The following is a 15,696-nucleotide window of genomic DNA, read 5'->3' on the forward strand; positions in this document are numbered from 1 at the left end:
AAGACAAATTCCTTTGCTGGGTAAAATCTTATTATTTTAGTGTACTCCCAATAGTTTATTTTTGCTTGTATCCCTTGCCTGAGGAGACATAGCCATAAATAGTGCTAAGGCTCATATCAGATTACTGCCTGTGTTTTCTTCTAGGAATTTTATGATTTTAGGTCTCACATTTAGGAGGTGTCTAATCCATTATAAGTTTATTTTTGTGTATGGTGTATGAAAGCGATCCAGTTTCATTCTTTTGCATACAGCTTTCAAGCTTTCCCAACACTATTTGTTGAAGAGACTCTTTCCCCATTGTTTATTCCTACCTCCTTTGTCATAGATTAATTGACCAGAAAAACGTGGATTTATTTCTGGACTTTCTGTTCTGTTCCAATGATCTGTGTATTTTTGTGCCAGGACCATCTTTGTCGAAATCTGGGATTGTGATACCTCCAGCTATGTTCTTTCTTATAAAGATTTCTTTGACTATTTGAAGTCTTTTTTTATTCCGTACAAATTTTAGGATTATTTGTTCCAGTTCTGTGAAAAATGCAATTGGTATTTTGATAGGGATTGCAATGAATCTACAGATTGCTTTGGGTAGTATAGACATTTTAATGATATTAATTCTTTCAATCCATGAGCATGGTATAACTTTCTATTTTGTCTATGTCATCTTTGATTTCTTTCATCATTGTCTCTCAGTTTTCGGAGTACGGTCTTTCTTTTTCTCTTTCTTTTTATTTATTTTATTTTATTTTTTTTAACGTTTATTTATTTTTGAGACAGAGAGAGAGAGAGCATGAACGGGGGAGGGGCAGAGAGAGAGGGAGACACAGAATCAGAAGCAGGCTCCAGGCTCTGAGCCATCAGCCCAGAGCCTGACGCGGGGCTTGAACTCACGGACCGGGAGATCATGACCTGGGCTGAAGTCGGATGTCTAACCAACTGAGCCACCCAGGTGCCCCCAGAGTACGGGTCTTTTATCTGCTTGGTAAAATTTATTTTGAGGCTTTTGTTCTTTGGGGGCAACTGAATATAGAATTGTTTTCTTCTTTTTCTGCTGCTTTGTTATTAGTGTATAAAAATGCATATCAATTTTACATCCTACAACTTTACTGAATTCATTTTTCAGTTTTAATAGTTACTTGGTGGAATCTTTATAGTATCATGTCATCTGCAAATAGTGGCAGTTTTCTTCCTTACCAAGTGTGATTTCTCTTTCTCGTGTGATTACTTTAATTTGGATTTCTAGTACTGTGTTGAATAAAAGTGGTGAGAGTGGACATTTTTGTTCCTGAATTTAGAGGAGAAGCTTTCAGTTTTCCACCACTGAGTATGATGTTAGCTCTGGGTTTTTCATATATGGACTTTATTAGTTTGAGGTATGCTCCTTCTAAACCCACTTTGTTTAAAGTTTTTTTTTTTTATCATGAACAAATGTATTTTGTCAAATGCTTTTTCCGCATCTACTGAAATAATCATATGGTTTTTGTCCTTCCTTTTTAATGTGATATATCACAATGAATGGTTTATCAGTATTAAACCACACTTGCATCCCTGAGATAAAAGCTTTTGCATAGCAAAGGAAACCTCCGACAAAACAAAAAGCCAACCTAGTGAATGGGAGCAGATATCTACAAGTGATATATATCTGATAAAGGGGTTAACATCCAAGATATATAAAGAATTTATAAAAGTCAATACTCAAAAACCAATCTGATGTAAAAAAAAAATGGGCACAATATCAAAACAGACATTTTTCCAGAGAAGACATACAGATGGGCAAGAGACACATGAAAAGATGCTCAACATCAATAATCATCAGGGAAATGCAAATCAAAACACAATGAGATAGCACCTCACACCTGTCAGATTGGATAGAATCAAAAAGACAAGATCTAACAAGTGTTCACAAAGATGTGGAGAAAAGGGAACCTTCGTGCACCGTTGGTGGGAATGTAAATTGGCACGGCCCACTATGAAAAACATGGGAGTTTCCTCAAAAAATTAAAAATAGAACTACCATGTGATCCAGTTATTCCTCTATGAGGTATTTACCCAAAGAAAATAAAAACACTAATTTCAAAAGATATATGCGCCCCTATGTTTACTGCAGAGTTATTTACAATAGTTTAGATATGAAAGCAACCCAAGTGTCCAACAACAGATTAATGGATAAAGATGTGGCATATATACACAATGGAATATTACTCAAACATTAAAAAAAATGAGATCTTGCATCTGTGACAAGAGTGGCCCTCGTGGGAATCAGACTAGGTGAAGTAAGTCAGATGAAGAAACACAAATACCATTTGATTTCATTTATATGTAGAATCTAAAAACCAAACAAATGCAAAAAAACAAAAATACAGACTCTTAAATACAGAGAACAAACTGGTGGTTGCCTGAGGGGAGTTTGGTTGGAGGGGATGAGTGAAATGTGAAAGGGATTAAAAGGTATAAACTTCCAGTTATAAAATAAATAAGTCACAAAGATGAAATGTATAGCATAGGGAATATAGTAATAAAAAGGTTTCATTCTGAAAGCTTATTTCATGTTCTTATGGTATATAATAAATGACATACCTGCCCCATGCTGCCTCATTTGTCGATGCTTTATTAACTGGAACACAGGAAGAGTCAATGACAGTTGATCTGTTCATCTTGTAGCAAAAACCACAGTCTGGATCCAACATACATTCATTACAGTAACTGTAAAATAAAATGAAAAAGCTTGAAATACTGTGAGAATTACCAAAATGTGACAAATAGCATATTAGAGACAATTGGTATTCTTCTACATTTCCTACTGTACTTTGCAGGAAGCTTGGGGCCATGTGACTCGTCTTAGCCACAGCAAAGTGACGTGTGCTGAGGCTCGTGAGAGCTGGCAAGTCTCCTCCATCTGTTCCTCCCCTGGCTGCAGCAACTTTGGAAGCCACTTAGAGGTGGAGGAAGCTTGGATCTGAGACACTGGGTGTAAAAGAACTCCAGCTGTCCCTCAGGAAACAAACTTTTGCTTTTCTAAGCCACTGAGATTTGTTGCCAAAGCACCATGGACTGGCTCAATTTGACCCAGCTGATTGGTTCCAAAATGTACCAAAGCATTTATTTCTTGTCTCTATTACATACCATATCTTTTAAAAATGGAAAATGTATTTCCCAATATATATACTGAAATAGAAAATAAAAAGAGTGAAAAAAATATAAAGAAAAAAGTTAAAAAACACCACACCAATAATGGTCCCTTGTTAATGTCTTGGTAGATGTCTGTACTTTTAACAAACCTACACTGAGTATCAAGTGTGTGTTACGCTTAACTTAAAATAAGCTGGTATAGGAATAAAAGGCTAACTTTTCTCTAAGTTAATTACATCTACTGGTTGCATCACTGAGCCATAATCAATTAATCACCGCTCACCTAACAGCAGTATCCTAATTGCAGAAAATCCTAAAGAGGCAAAATCCTTTAGAGGGCAAGGTTTTCCAACCCAAGTCTGCAAAGTACTTGTAAATGTGTTTTCTTGCTGTCAAACTCACTTGCCAGACAATTCTGGAGTATGTCCTGCATGGCAGGCACACACAGGCACTGGAGACACTCAGATGAATAAAACAAAGCCCCTACTCCTTGGTAAATAAAAGGCAAGGACAGGAACAGATAGACAAATAAATAATGGCAGTGTAATAGAAATTAGTGTGAATGACTCAAAGGACTGAATCCTGTTCATTTGTCTGTTAAGCACTGGAGATAATGTGAGAGGAGATATTTGAGGTAGATCATAAAAGAAATTTACCAGGCAAAGAAGTAGAGAGAAGAGCATTTCAGAGGACTGCTTATTTTACAATTAAAGATCAGTCAGTACAGACTTTTTTACTGTGTACGAGTAATTATACTACTGGGTGCCGTGTAAGAACCACGGCAAGTTATTCAGAAAAGATGTGAATTCTCAAAATCAAAATACTTCTTTGACTAATTAAGCTAAATGGAAAAACAACAGCATTGTTTAAAAACAAGATTATCATTTCAGCCTCCTTCTGTAAACTTTTCCTTTGCAAACAGCCATCCCTAATTTTAAATGAGATTTCAGACTCCTTCAGGCATAGCTTGGAAGTACTGAAGGTTTGGTTCTAGGATACTGATGAAAAAGTCTGAAGTATCTTGAGAATTACCAAAATGTGACAAATACAAAGGGAGCAAATGCTGCTGGAAAAATAGTGCCGACAGACCTGCTTAATGTGGGGTTGCCACAAAACTTCAATTTGTAAAAAACACAATATTCTGTGAAATGCAATAAAGCAAAAACTCATGAAAGTAAGCTATGCCAATACTAAAAGCAAGGAAAAAAAAGGCCTTTCAAAGCCCACTGAAAGGTCAGCATAACTTTAGGAAGGTGATACAGCACTATAAATATAAAAGTGTCCACACTTGTGATAGACTAAACAGAACAAAAGGTAGCATTCGAAGTACTCTGGGCTTCTGGCCTTCATAGCTAGAAGGCTGATTACGAAAGGATGGTAATTCCTACTAGTATTTGGTTGGTTGATTCCACCCAGGTAAAGTAGAATCTAACAACCCTGATTGTTCCAATGGCTTTAAGTGATAGTTATTTGGGAAAGGTCAACTCATCCAATTGTAGAGAAACGACTCTATTTCTTTAAACATAATTCCTGTAACAGGCCAAAGAAAGTAATGATAAAGGTTAACAGTTACCAAAAACCTACTACATGTGCATGTCAGACATACAAGATGTTCATTCATGACACTTTACCTCCTCCATCTGACTCTCCATTCAAGCTTCTGACCCTGACCACAACCTACTGTTCTTCCAGCTTGCTGATAAATGATTCTCGCTCTGCCATGGTGATTCATTCAGTACAAGTATTTTCCACTTATGTGCCAGCCAATATTCTGAGGGCTGGGGCACATTAGTAAACAAAACAGATTCCCTACCCTCGAGGAGCTGGTTTGCCTATATGATCTCCACTTAATTGACCCCTCTACTTGCTCCCTACTCATTAGCTTTTTACTTTTAGTTCCATCCTTCTCTAGCTTATTGACCATCCTAATTTTCCCTGCCCATTTATCTTTCCATCTCGCCTGACTAAGCAACATCCTAAATTTCCCTGCCCATATCTTTCTATCTCCGCTGACAAGCAAAAATCCTGGCCATATATGAGTGCGAACATTTGCCTTTTCTGTGCCTTCCCCAGTATACTCAAGTGCAGCTGAGGGCATCACACAACAGGGTAGATCAGTAGTTCCTCTCTAATACACTGCTGCCAGTATCAAAAGGATCCTCAATGGCCTGACATTCTTAATAATTCCCTCTAGTCAATTCCATCCATACAAGGACTTTTTCAACCATACGACACAAGGAGTATTCTTCAAATCTCCAAAGCTCTATGCCTTTTTGTCACTTCATATCCAGCTTCACAAAGAAAACAGATGAAAATGGTAAAGATGGGAACTTTATACACTTACAGCAAACACAGAAACCATCCTACTTTCCCTCTGCTCCCATTACAGAGAAATTGTTTTTCTCCTCTATCTGGGCTTTATTTCTATTCCATCTCCTTAGCCCATTTCAGACCCTTTTGATTACTGTTCCTTTTTCTTACACGTCTACTGTCTTAAGATGAAAGATTAGCTTTTTGATTTGACAGCTTTCTTCTTTCTTAATGTAGGAAGTTATAGCTATGAATTTCATTCTAAACACTGCATCCCATATTTGGTATGTTTGGTCTTCATTTTCATTCATTTCAAAGAATTTTCTAATGTCCCTTGTGACTTCTTTGACCCACCAGATTAAGAAGTATTATTTAATTTTCACATCTTGGTGAATTCCCCAAATTTCTTTCTGTTAGTGATTTCTAATTTCTTTTAAAATTGTTTTAATGTTTATTTTTGAGACAGACTGTAAGTAGGGAAGGGGTAGAGAGAGGGAGACACAAAATCTGAGGCGGCTCCAGGCTCTGGGCTGTTAGCACAGAACCTGACATGGGGCTCAAGCCCACGAACTGTGAGATCATGACCTGAGCCAAAGTTGGATGCTCAACCGACTGAGCCACTCATGCACCCCTCCAATTTCACTCCAATGCTAATGGAAAATATACTCAGTATGATTTCATATTTTTAAAATTTATTGAGGCTTGTTTTCTGGCCTGGCATGTGATCTATCCTGGAGAACGTTCCCTGTGCACTTAAGGAGTGTATATTCTATTGGTAGTGGAGTTTTCTCTAAATGTCTGTTCGATCTGGATGGTTTGTAGTCAATATACTAATCTTGAAGCACCTTAGCCCCCTGTTTTCTAATAGTATGCACTTCTACTTAACTCTGCCCACATACTGGAAATTGTCATAATCTAGAGGTCAGCAAACTATAGGTCTTGAGACAAATGAGACCACTACCACCACCTGTTTTTGCAAATAAAGTTTTACTAGAACACAGCCATGCCCCTTTGTTTGCTTACTGTCTATGATGGCTCTCAAGCTTCAACAGCAGAGCCAAGAATCCATGTGGCCTGCAAAGCCACAAATATTTACTATCTGACCCTTTATAGGAAGTTTGCTGATCCCTGATCTGGAACACATACTCTGACCCTACATGCGTATTTCTCATTCCTTTCCTTAAAGATCTCACTTCCTTACTCTAAGACAACTGCTTTGCTACCTCAGAGACCTTCTACACTCCCTTCTTTCTGATCTTTCACTCACTCCATGGCTTTTTGTCCTCATCTGTCAAAACTTTCATGGTGAATCTTGTTACCACTCTCACCAGACCCTCCAAATCTTTGTATTTTGGTCCTTCTATACATCACTCTATACACTTTAACGTTTGACACTTTCCAGCCATTTTTGTTCTTTTCCTTCTATATCTAGGTTGTCCCATACTGATGGAGAATTAACACATCCAGGCACACTGATAAAAGTACACATTCATAGTATTCAGCCAACCACAGCTGGATCCTCACTGCTACCAGGGAACTTTTACCTGTCAGTCAGCGCCTTTCCCCACTTCCACAACTGATGCCCCAAACACCAACTCTCCTCTGACCCCAAACCTATCCTCCCCACACCCCCCACATCTCTTAGAAGATGGCCTTGCTTGGCTCGAAGTGAAAACTGAAGGGATGAGACAGGAACATTCTCAGCTTTAAATCCACACATAACAAAGATCTCGACAGCCAGGTCTATCTTCACCTCTTTTCTTCCAGGCTCTGCAAAAGGTCATCCCTCCACCAGGGATTTTCATCTCGATCTCTTCACCAGCATGAACACCCTGTTCCATTGGTTATTTTCTTCTTTTTCTACTTTCCAACCTCTTCTAGAATACACCACAGTTAATGTGCAGCCCTTCCCTTGTTGAGAAAAACTCGAGAAGCTGTCCTCTCTACTCTCCATACTTGTCCTCCATACTGGTTCATGTGGGTCAGTCAGGGAAAAGAGGCCAAATATTAAACAGTATTCCATTTTCTTGCCACGACAGACAGTCATCTGGACTTAGAGACACTCAGGCTTCCAGAAGCAAGATAAAATTCCCTACCACTCCCTCATTCTTGACCTGCATTTTTTTCATCATATAGGCTATATTATGGCAAAAAATTCTCCCAAATGTAACAGTATTTCTATCTTCAACATGACATTTAGAAGGTGACACGAAACTTTAAATATCCTGAGGAATCTGCTAATTGACCTTTTAGAGAGCATGTATCATAACTGTGGCTCTAACAAACGGCATGAAAAGAGAATAACATCTATTTTTTAATTCACAATTTATTCTGTAAGGCTTTCTTGAACATGACCTGATGAATTTACGTCATGTTTTATACATATAAAAGCTGAGAACTTAAATATATTGGTGCTAGATCCATGCTCCTAAGAATACTCTAAACACAGATGAAAACATTTTTGTGTGAAAAGCAAACTGGCAAATTAGGCCCCACTTATCTTCTTTCACACTGTGGACTGGAGTGAGTCCTAAATTCTGGACTTCAAGTTTTCCATCTCAAGAGCATATGATCTCTAAGAAACTACCCAGCTGCAAGATTCTACATGAAAGAAAATGAAATACATATACGCTAACTCTTAATTCACACAAACTTTAACAGTTTAAAACAGATTACAATGCTGTGACATCTAACAAATATTTACTCTTGCATGCTGATTTCAAGGACAAGAATTATAAGTGTGCCCTACTTTAAGATGCTCTAGATTTACAAGAGAAATGAACTAAGAAGGTATTTGCAAAAGGACTGTGCTTTATAAAAGGAATTGCCAAATGAATTAAACAAAATGGGGACTCCTCCCTACCGATACACGCTATTTTACAAATCAATATGTAGTACAGTTGATGAAGAGATGGCCCACTTCCGTGCACTGTGCACATCTCCATCATAGAACTCCAATGTTCTTTACCGACTGGTTTACAAATTGACTGTGAAGACTGTATCCCAAGGGAAAAAAGACCATGTTTATCAACTCTTATCTGCTACACCCCATTGTAGGCTGGTTCCTCAATACATGTATATTGAATAAATCAGCATGACAACTCTATAAATCAAGGCATTACTGTAGGTTCATTAGCCTGTTCTGCCCATTTCTAGAGAATAATTTGGGGAGGGGTGGGTGGAGTGAAGTGAATATCTGAGTCATGATAAGAATGAAATAAAAAGAAGGTAAACCTAATTGCTAGAGGATACCTTAAGCTGAGCTCGGCTTTTAAACTGCCAGAGGCTAAAACTGACATTTGCAAACATTCAGGCCACAACCCAAATGAAATTGGTTAGTAAATTTTGATAACTCACTTTCAGAGACACCAGCTAGAAGGGCTAATTTCCTTGAAGCCTAAAGAAAAGAGCCACAGTAAGAGAGGGCCCTCTTTTATTTTTATTATTTTTTAATATGAAATTTATTGTCAAATTGGTTTCCATACAACACCCAGTGCTCATCCCAACAGGTGCCGAGAGGGCCCTCTTTTAAATCACATCCTGCAAAATTTCTTAATAGGACATTATGATATTTGGAGACAATGTGTGGTAAATAAACGTGCCTAGAATTCATGCTACTGTTCTTGGCTGTGGATACTTTCACCTGGGGAAGTTATACGATGGCCAATGATGTTCTTCTTCTAGAAACTGCTAGAGGAACTGAATGCAGAGCATATTAGACATTCCAACAACACATGGGAAAATATATAATCTAGATAATAATTACAATTGGAACCAAACAGTTCATTACTTGATAGTTGAAGAGAAGAAAGATTTACGCTTGCAATCTCTGACGTTTTTAGAAAGGGAGAAAAATGTGTTCACTTATTTAGAACAAAACTGGTTCTGAAACTTTAAAATGTTTCCAATTAAAGTAAAAAAAAAAAAAAAAGAGCAGGATAAAAGCTTAGTATCTAAAGGAGAGAAGGGATGGCCTATTTTCATTTAATCAAGTGTTTACATGTTTCATATGGCGCCAGGGTCTCAACCAAAGGTGGCCTTTCCTCTCTCCTCAGCAAATCTTTAAAAAATTGATTTGGGTTAATTCAGAACATTTTTAGTTTCTACTCTGTGAAGTCAAGTGTGAACTCAGCCCTCTAGAGAATGGTCCATTTGTTTTTAAGTATGTGTCATTAAGCCCAATGAGATGGAGCATTAAGAACAGTGGTCTTAAAATGCCTCTCGCTGGCGTGGCCTAACTTCCAGACAATCGGCGATGGCAACTGCAGCTGTGACGGTAATCTGCTGGTACAGGCCCACTTCCACTCTCTGTGGGAAACTGTGTTCATTCGCTTGTTCCTCGTGCATGAATTTAACACCCTACTTTGTGCACTAATGTCACTATGTGCCCCATGACAATTACTCTAGACTTTCCCTACCATCCCCTTCTCACTGTTTACCGCCCTGCTGCTTTCAGCAGGTGACTTGGAACCAAATTGACCAGAGACTACCCTAACTGGGAGGTGAGGGGACAACAACCTGCCTTGCTTGTAGCCCTCTGCACGACTGGGTTTCCCCATGAACACTACAAAGAGAACTCTAGGACACCTGCCTTCTTTCTTTTTTTTTTTTTAAATTTTTTTTTTTTTTCAACGTTTATTTATTTTTGGGACAGAGAGAGACAGAGCATGAACGGGGGAGGGGCAGAGAGAGAGGGAGACACAGAATCGGAAACAGGCTCCAGGCTCTGAGCCATCAACCCAGAGCCTGACGCGGGGCTCGAACTCACGGACCGCGAGATCGTGACCTGGTTGAAGTCGGACGCTTAGCCGACTGCGCCACCCAGGCACCCCATAGGACACCTGCCTTCTTTCTTGGCCACAGTGTGGATGTCAGGTGACCCCTCTGTCTTATTTGGACTGTGTAAGTAGGGAACTTGTGTGAATGTAAAAAAAAAAAAGTGCTGGAGGACTTAAGTAAATGGTTGTAAATGAATTTTAAAAAGCTGGGGACCTACTGGCACTGACTTCATGAGGCAAGTCATGCCTCACCACTCCACTAAAGCTGCTCTCAGAGAGACTGCCAGTGGTCGTCTTGTTGTTAATTCTGGGTGCTTTTCTAGTATTAATTTATTGTTCTGTGGTAAAATTTACTAAAAATGTTTCCCTTTTTCCTGGCATTTCCTTATCCCTTGACACTACTCCCTTTATGTTTCCTCCTTTTCCCAGACTGGTGGTCCTTAGTCTTTTCTTTCTCCTCTTGGTCCTTTCTCCTTTGTTTCTGTTCTTGGCAATGGTCCTTCATTACTCCACACTTTTTCGGGGAAGCATCACCCTATGTGACCTTTACTATCACTGATATGCAAAGACTCTGTGACCTGTTTCTCCAGTTTGTAGCCAGACCCATACTTCCAAATGCCCAATTTTCTGCATGCTTCATAAGTACATCAAACTGAACACACCTAGAGTTTAATCTCTGGGTTTCCTGTCAAGCCTAGTGTTCTTTTGTGTCTCATAATTAAAAACCTGAGTGTGATCCAGAACACCCACATTTAAGTAGCCACAAGTCCCTCAAGTCTGTCCTCCAAGTGTGTGCAGTTCCTACACCCTCCATCCTTACCACCTCTCACCTGAACTCTTCTGACAGTCTTCTAACACGTCCTCCTGCCCCCAGCCAAGTTCCACTCCATCTTCTCTACCGTCTCAAATCTCACCTAATCGGATCTCTCCCCTATTTAAATGCTGCAATAGCTTCCCACTGTCTGTACAATGAAGATCAAACTCCTTACTGTGGTACGTTCTACCCCTTCTGATCATGGTAACCTTTTCTTGCTATTTCTCCCCACGTGCCATGGGCCAGTCCACAAGAAATGCAGGGTCAGAGTAGGACATGCTCTTATGCTTTTCCCATATTATTGTCTCTGTCTAGACTGCTACTTTCCACCTTCATTTTCCTACACACAGGCATCAAGATTCACATTCGGCATCATCTCCTCTGTAAATCTTCTTGACTGTAGCAAAATCAGATCACTATGCTGTCAGAGGATAACAAAAGCCTACTATCGTTACTTCACATCTCATTATATGTCTAAGGGTTTATAATGTGTTTTCCTTCCTCTACAGCACAGTGACCTACTCAAGGTAGAGATTTTTTTCTGGTACATCTTTTATTCCTAGTGATTTCCATGTTACCTGATACATAAGGGTTCAAGAAATACTTGCTGAATAAGTAAAGTGAAGAATGAGTGTCACTTATATTGACAGCAGATTTAGTAGTTCTCTCTGTAGTTCTATTAGAGAAGTTATACCTTATTCCCCACATCTTGAGCCACAAGGTCACAGGATTGAGCCTTGCATCAAGCTATGAATTGTTCCTTAGAATTCATGGGTTTTTGATCACATCCATACACAAATGGACTTTGGAACACAGTCATATTTCCAAATGTCTGGAACACAGTCTGATTTCTTATCTCTTCCCTTAGAAACTGAGCCTAAGAATATAATAGATTCCTGAGCTAGATGTAAAAAAATGATTCACAGCAGTAAGGCCTGCAGATTAAAAGCAGTCACAGGCTCTGGTTCTTCGATATACTATTAAATAGGGCAAATTCAGCCTATTTGTCAGAGTGGGTTTCATCCCTCCCTTCTTTCCTTCCTTTTTAACATTTACTGGTACTTCAGGCCCTACTTTCTTGTGACTGTCTAATATTTTATGAATTTTTGGACTGGATCTCCCATCTTATTGCAGAAAAGTGCACAATAAACTCTCTAAAGGGGTGGTAAAAAGAAGAGAGCTCTATTTGCCAAGACTGTCACCTTCAACAGGGCTAAGTATTTTCCTATTCTACTATAGGAACCTTTGGTCAACATAGTTAAAAACACAAATCTCAACTGTAGCTTTGCAAATATAAAATGACATGTATATGCATGTTTGTAAATGTACATGTATTAGATAAATGTGTGTAGTATATGAACAACCATACAAAGACATTTATATACAACTTTTTCAGTAAATACATTGAGAGTAAAAACACAGGTTTTTTTTGTTTATTTATTTATTTTTTTTTTAATTTTTTTTTTTTTCAACGTTTATTTATTTTGGGGACAGAGAGAGACAGAGCATGAACGGGGGAGGGGCAGAGAGAGAGGGAGACACAGAATCGGAAACAGGCTCCAGGCTCTGAGCCATCAGCCCAGAGCCTGACGCGGGGCTCGAACTCACGGACCGTGAGATCGTGACCTGGCTGAAGTCGGTCGCTTAACCGACTGCGCCACCCAGGCGCCCCTATTTATTTTTTTTTTTGAGAGAGAGAGAGCAAGTGGGGGAGGGGCAGAGAGAAAGGGAGACACAGAATCTGAAGCAGGCTCCAGGCCCTAACCTCTCAGCACAGAGCCTGATGTGGGGCTTGAACCGCTAACTGCAAGATCATGACTTGAGCCGAAGTTGGACCCTCAACCAACTGAGCCACCCCAGTGCCCCCACAGTTTTATTTTGTATTTTATTTATCATCACCACCATTTGAAAACTCTTTTTATATAAGCCTTATTTTACGTCTTTGTGATCATATTTGTATAAGCACTGACGGTGCTTATGAGTGTGTAATACACACTCCTACTGCAATCTACATTTCACCAGTCACACTTACCTGATGGGAGCTGCTGATTTCTGCATTGTGCTCCTAACACTACCTCTTTTACTTATTAAGAACTTGCTGATATTTCAAGGCATATGGTGGGTAGAGGGCTCCTTGTTAACCTTGCAATTTGGATCATAGTGACAACTACAAGAGCACTAAACTGAGGGATAATTTCTTTTAATTAGCATTGTACTATTTCTATTTGTTATTAAAACATTTTTTTAGAAAGAGAGCACATGATTCGGGGATAGGGAAAGAGGGAGAGAAAGAAGGAGGGAGGGAAGGGGGTGGGACAAGGACAAAGGGAGGGAAGGGGGAGGGAAAGGAGAGAGGGAGGGGTGGGGGGGAGAGAGAAAGAGAGATAGAGAGAGAGAGAGAGAGGGAAATCTCAAGCAAGCCCTATGTTCAGCACGGAGCCTGATGTAGGCTAAATCCCATGACCTTGGGCTCATGACCTGAGCCCAAATCAGGAATTGGATGCTCAACAGACTGAGCCACCCAGGTGCCCAGCATTGTACTATTTTTAAATATAATAGTAAAATTCTTAATTCTGAGCACCTCAAAAATACCTTTCCATCCATAGAAACCACGGTCATACATATTCTCTCTTCTGAAACTTTTTAGAATTAGAAAATGAAAATTTATTTAAAAAAATTTTTTTAACGTTTATTTATTTTTGCGACAGAGAGAGACAGACCATGAATGGGGGAGGGTCAAAGAGAGGGAGACACAGAATCTGAAGCATGCTCCAGGGTCTGAGCTGTCAGCACAGAGCCCGACGCGGGGCTCGAACTCACAAACCACGAGATCATGACCTGAGCCGAAGTCAACCGCTCAACCGACTGAGCCACCCAGGCGCCCCAGAAAAATGAAAATTTAAAAGCAAGTAAAGGTATCCCTTTTGGAAGATATAACATTCCTTGATTTCTCTTTCTGCTATTTCATTATTGGTGTATAGAAATGTGGGGCGCCTGGGTGGTGCAGTCGGTTAAGTGTCCGACTTCAGCCAGGTCACGATCTTGCGGTCCGTGAGTTCGAGCCCCGCATCAGGCTCTGGACTGATGGCTCAGAGCCTGGAGCCTGTTTCCGATTCTGTGTCTCCCTCTTTCTCTGCCCCTCCCCTGTTCATGCTCTGTCTCTCTCTGTCCCAAAAATAAATAAACGTTGAAAAAAAAATTAAAAAAAAAAAAAAGAAATGCAACAGACTTCTGTACATTGATTTTATATCCTGTACTCAATCTACACATTTATTTATTTTAAATGTTTATTTATTTTTGAGAGAAAGAGAGAGAGACAGAATTTGAGTGGTTAGGGGCAGAGATAGAGGGAGACATAATCTGAAGCAGGCTCCAGGCTCCGAGCTGTAAGCACAGAGTCCATGTGAGATCATGACCTGAGCTGAAGTCGGACGCTTAACTGACTAAGCCACCCAAGTGCCCCACAATCTACACATTTAATGCAATCCCTATCAAAATACCACCAGCATTTTTCACAGAGCTAGAACAAACAATTTTAAAATTTGTATGGAACCACAAAAGACCCTGAATAACTAAAGTAATCTTTAAAAAGAAAAGCAAAGCTGGAGGCATCACAATCCTGGACTTCAAGCTATATTACAAAGCTGTAGTCATCAAGACAGTATGCTACTAACACAAAAAATAGACATGTAGATCAACATAACAGGGGAAACACAGAAATGGACCCACAACACTATGGTCAACTAATCTTTGACAATGCAAGAAAGAATATCCAATGGAAAAAAGTCTCTTCAACAAAAGCGTTGGGAAGACTGGATAGCAATGTGCAGAAGAATGAAACTGGACCCTTTCTCACACCATACACATAAATAAGTACAAAATGGATAAAAGACCTAAATTGAGACAGGAAACCATAAAAATCCTGGAATAGAACACAGGCAGCAACCTCTTTAACACTGGCTATAGCAACTTCTTACCAGACACGTTTCTGCAGGCAAGGGAAACAAAAGTAAAAATGAACTACTGGGAGGTCATTAAGATAAAAGCTTCTGCACAGTGAAGGAACAGTCAACAAAACTAAAAGGCAACCTTCAGAATGGGAAGAGATATCTGCAAATGACATATGTGCTAAAGGATTAGTATCCAAAAGCTACAAAGAACATATCAAACTTATCACCCAAAAAACAAATAATTCAGTGAAGAAATGGGCACAAGACAGAAATAGGCATTTTTCTAAAGAAACTCAGATGGCTAACAGACACATGAAAAGATGTTCAACATCACTCATCATCAGGGAAATACAAATCAAAACTACAATGAGATATCACCTCACACCTGTCAGAATGGATAAAATTAACAACAGAAGAAACAACAGATGTTGGTGAGGATGAGGAGAAAGGGGAACCCTCTTACACTGTTGGTGGGAATGCAAACTGGTGCAGCTGCTCTGGAAAACAGTATGGAGGTCCCTCAAAAAGTTAAAAATAGAACTACCCTATGACCCAGCAATTGTACAACTCGGTATTCACCCAAAGAATATAAAACTACTGATTCAAAAGGTCACATGCACCCTGATGTTTATAACTGCATTATCAACAGCATACAAATTATGGAAAAAGCCCAAATGTCTACCAACTAATGAACAGATAAAGAAGATGTGGTGTGTGT

General features: G+C 39.4%; 1 protein-coding gene across 2 annotated transcripts in view; it reads right to left on the reverse strand.

The window, feature by feature from the left end:
- The window catches only part of SLC2A13 (solute carrier family 2 member 13), a 427,568-nt gene that overhangs the window by 117,083 nt on the left and 294,789 nt on the right, over nucleotides 1-15,696 (reverse strand). For both annotated transcript variants that reach the window (XM_047867635.1, XM_047867634.1), the window contains exon 7: nucleotides 2,575-2,700. In XM_047867635.1, the coding sequence (XP_047723591.1) occupies nucleotides 2,575-2,700 (126 nt within the window). The remainder of the gene's footprint in view (nucleotides 1-2,574; nucleotides 2,701-15,696) is intronic.

The sequence above is a fragment of the Prionailurus viverrinus genome, chromosome B4 (genome assembly GCF_022837055.1).
Source record: "Prionailurus viverrinus isolate Anna chromosome B4, UM_Priviv_1.0, whole genome shotgun sequence".
In the NCBI taxonomy this organism is placed as follows: Eukaryota; Metazoa; Chordata; class Mammalia; order Carnivora; family Felidae; genus Prionailurus; species Prionailurus viverrinus.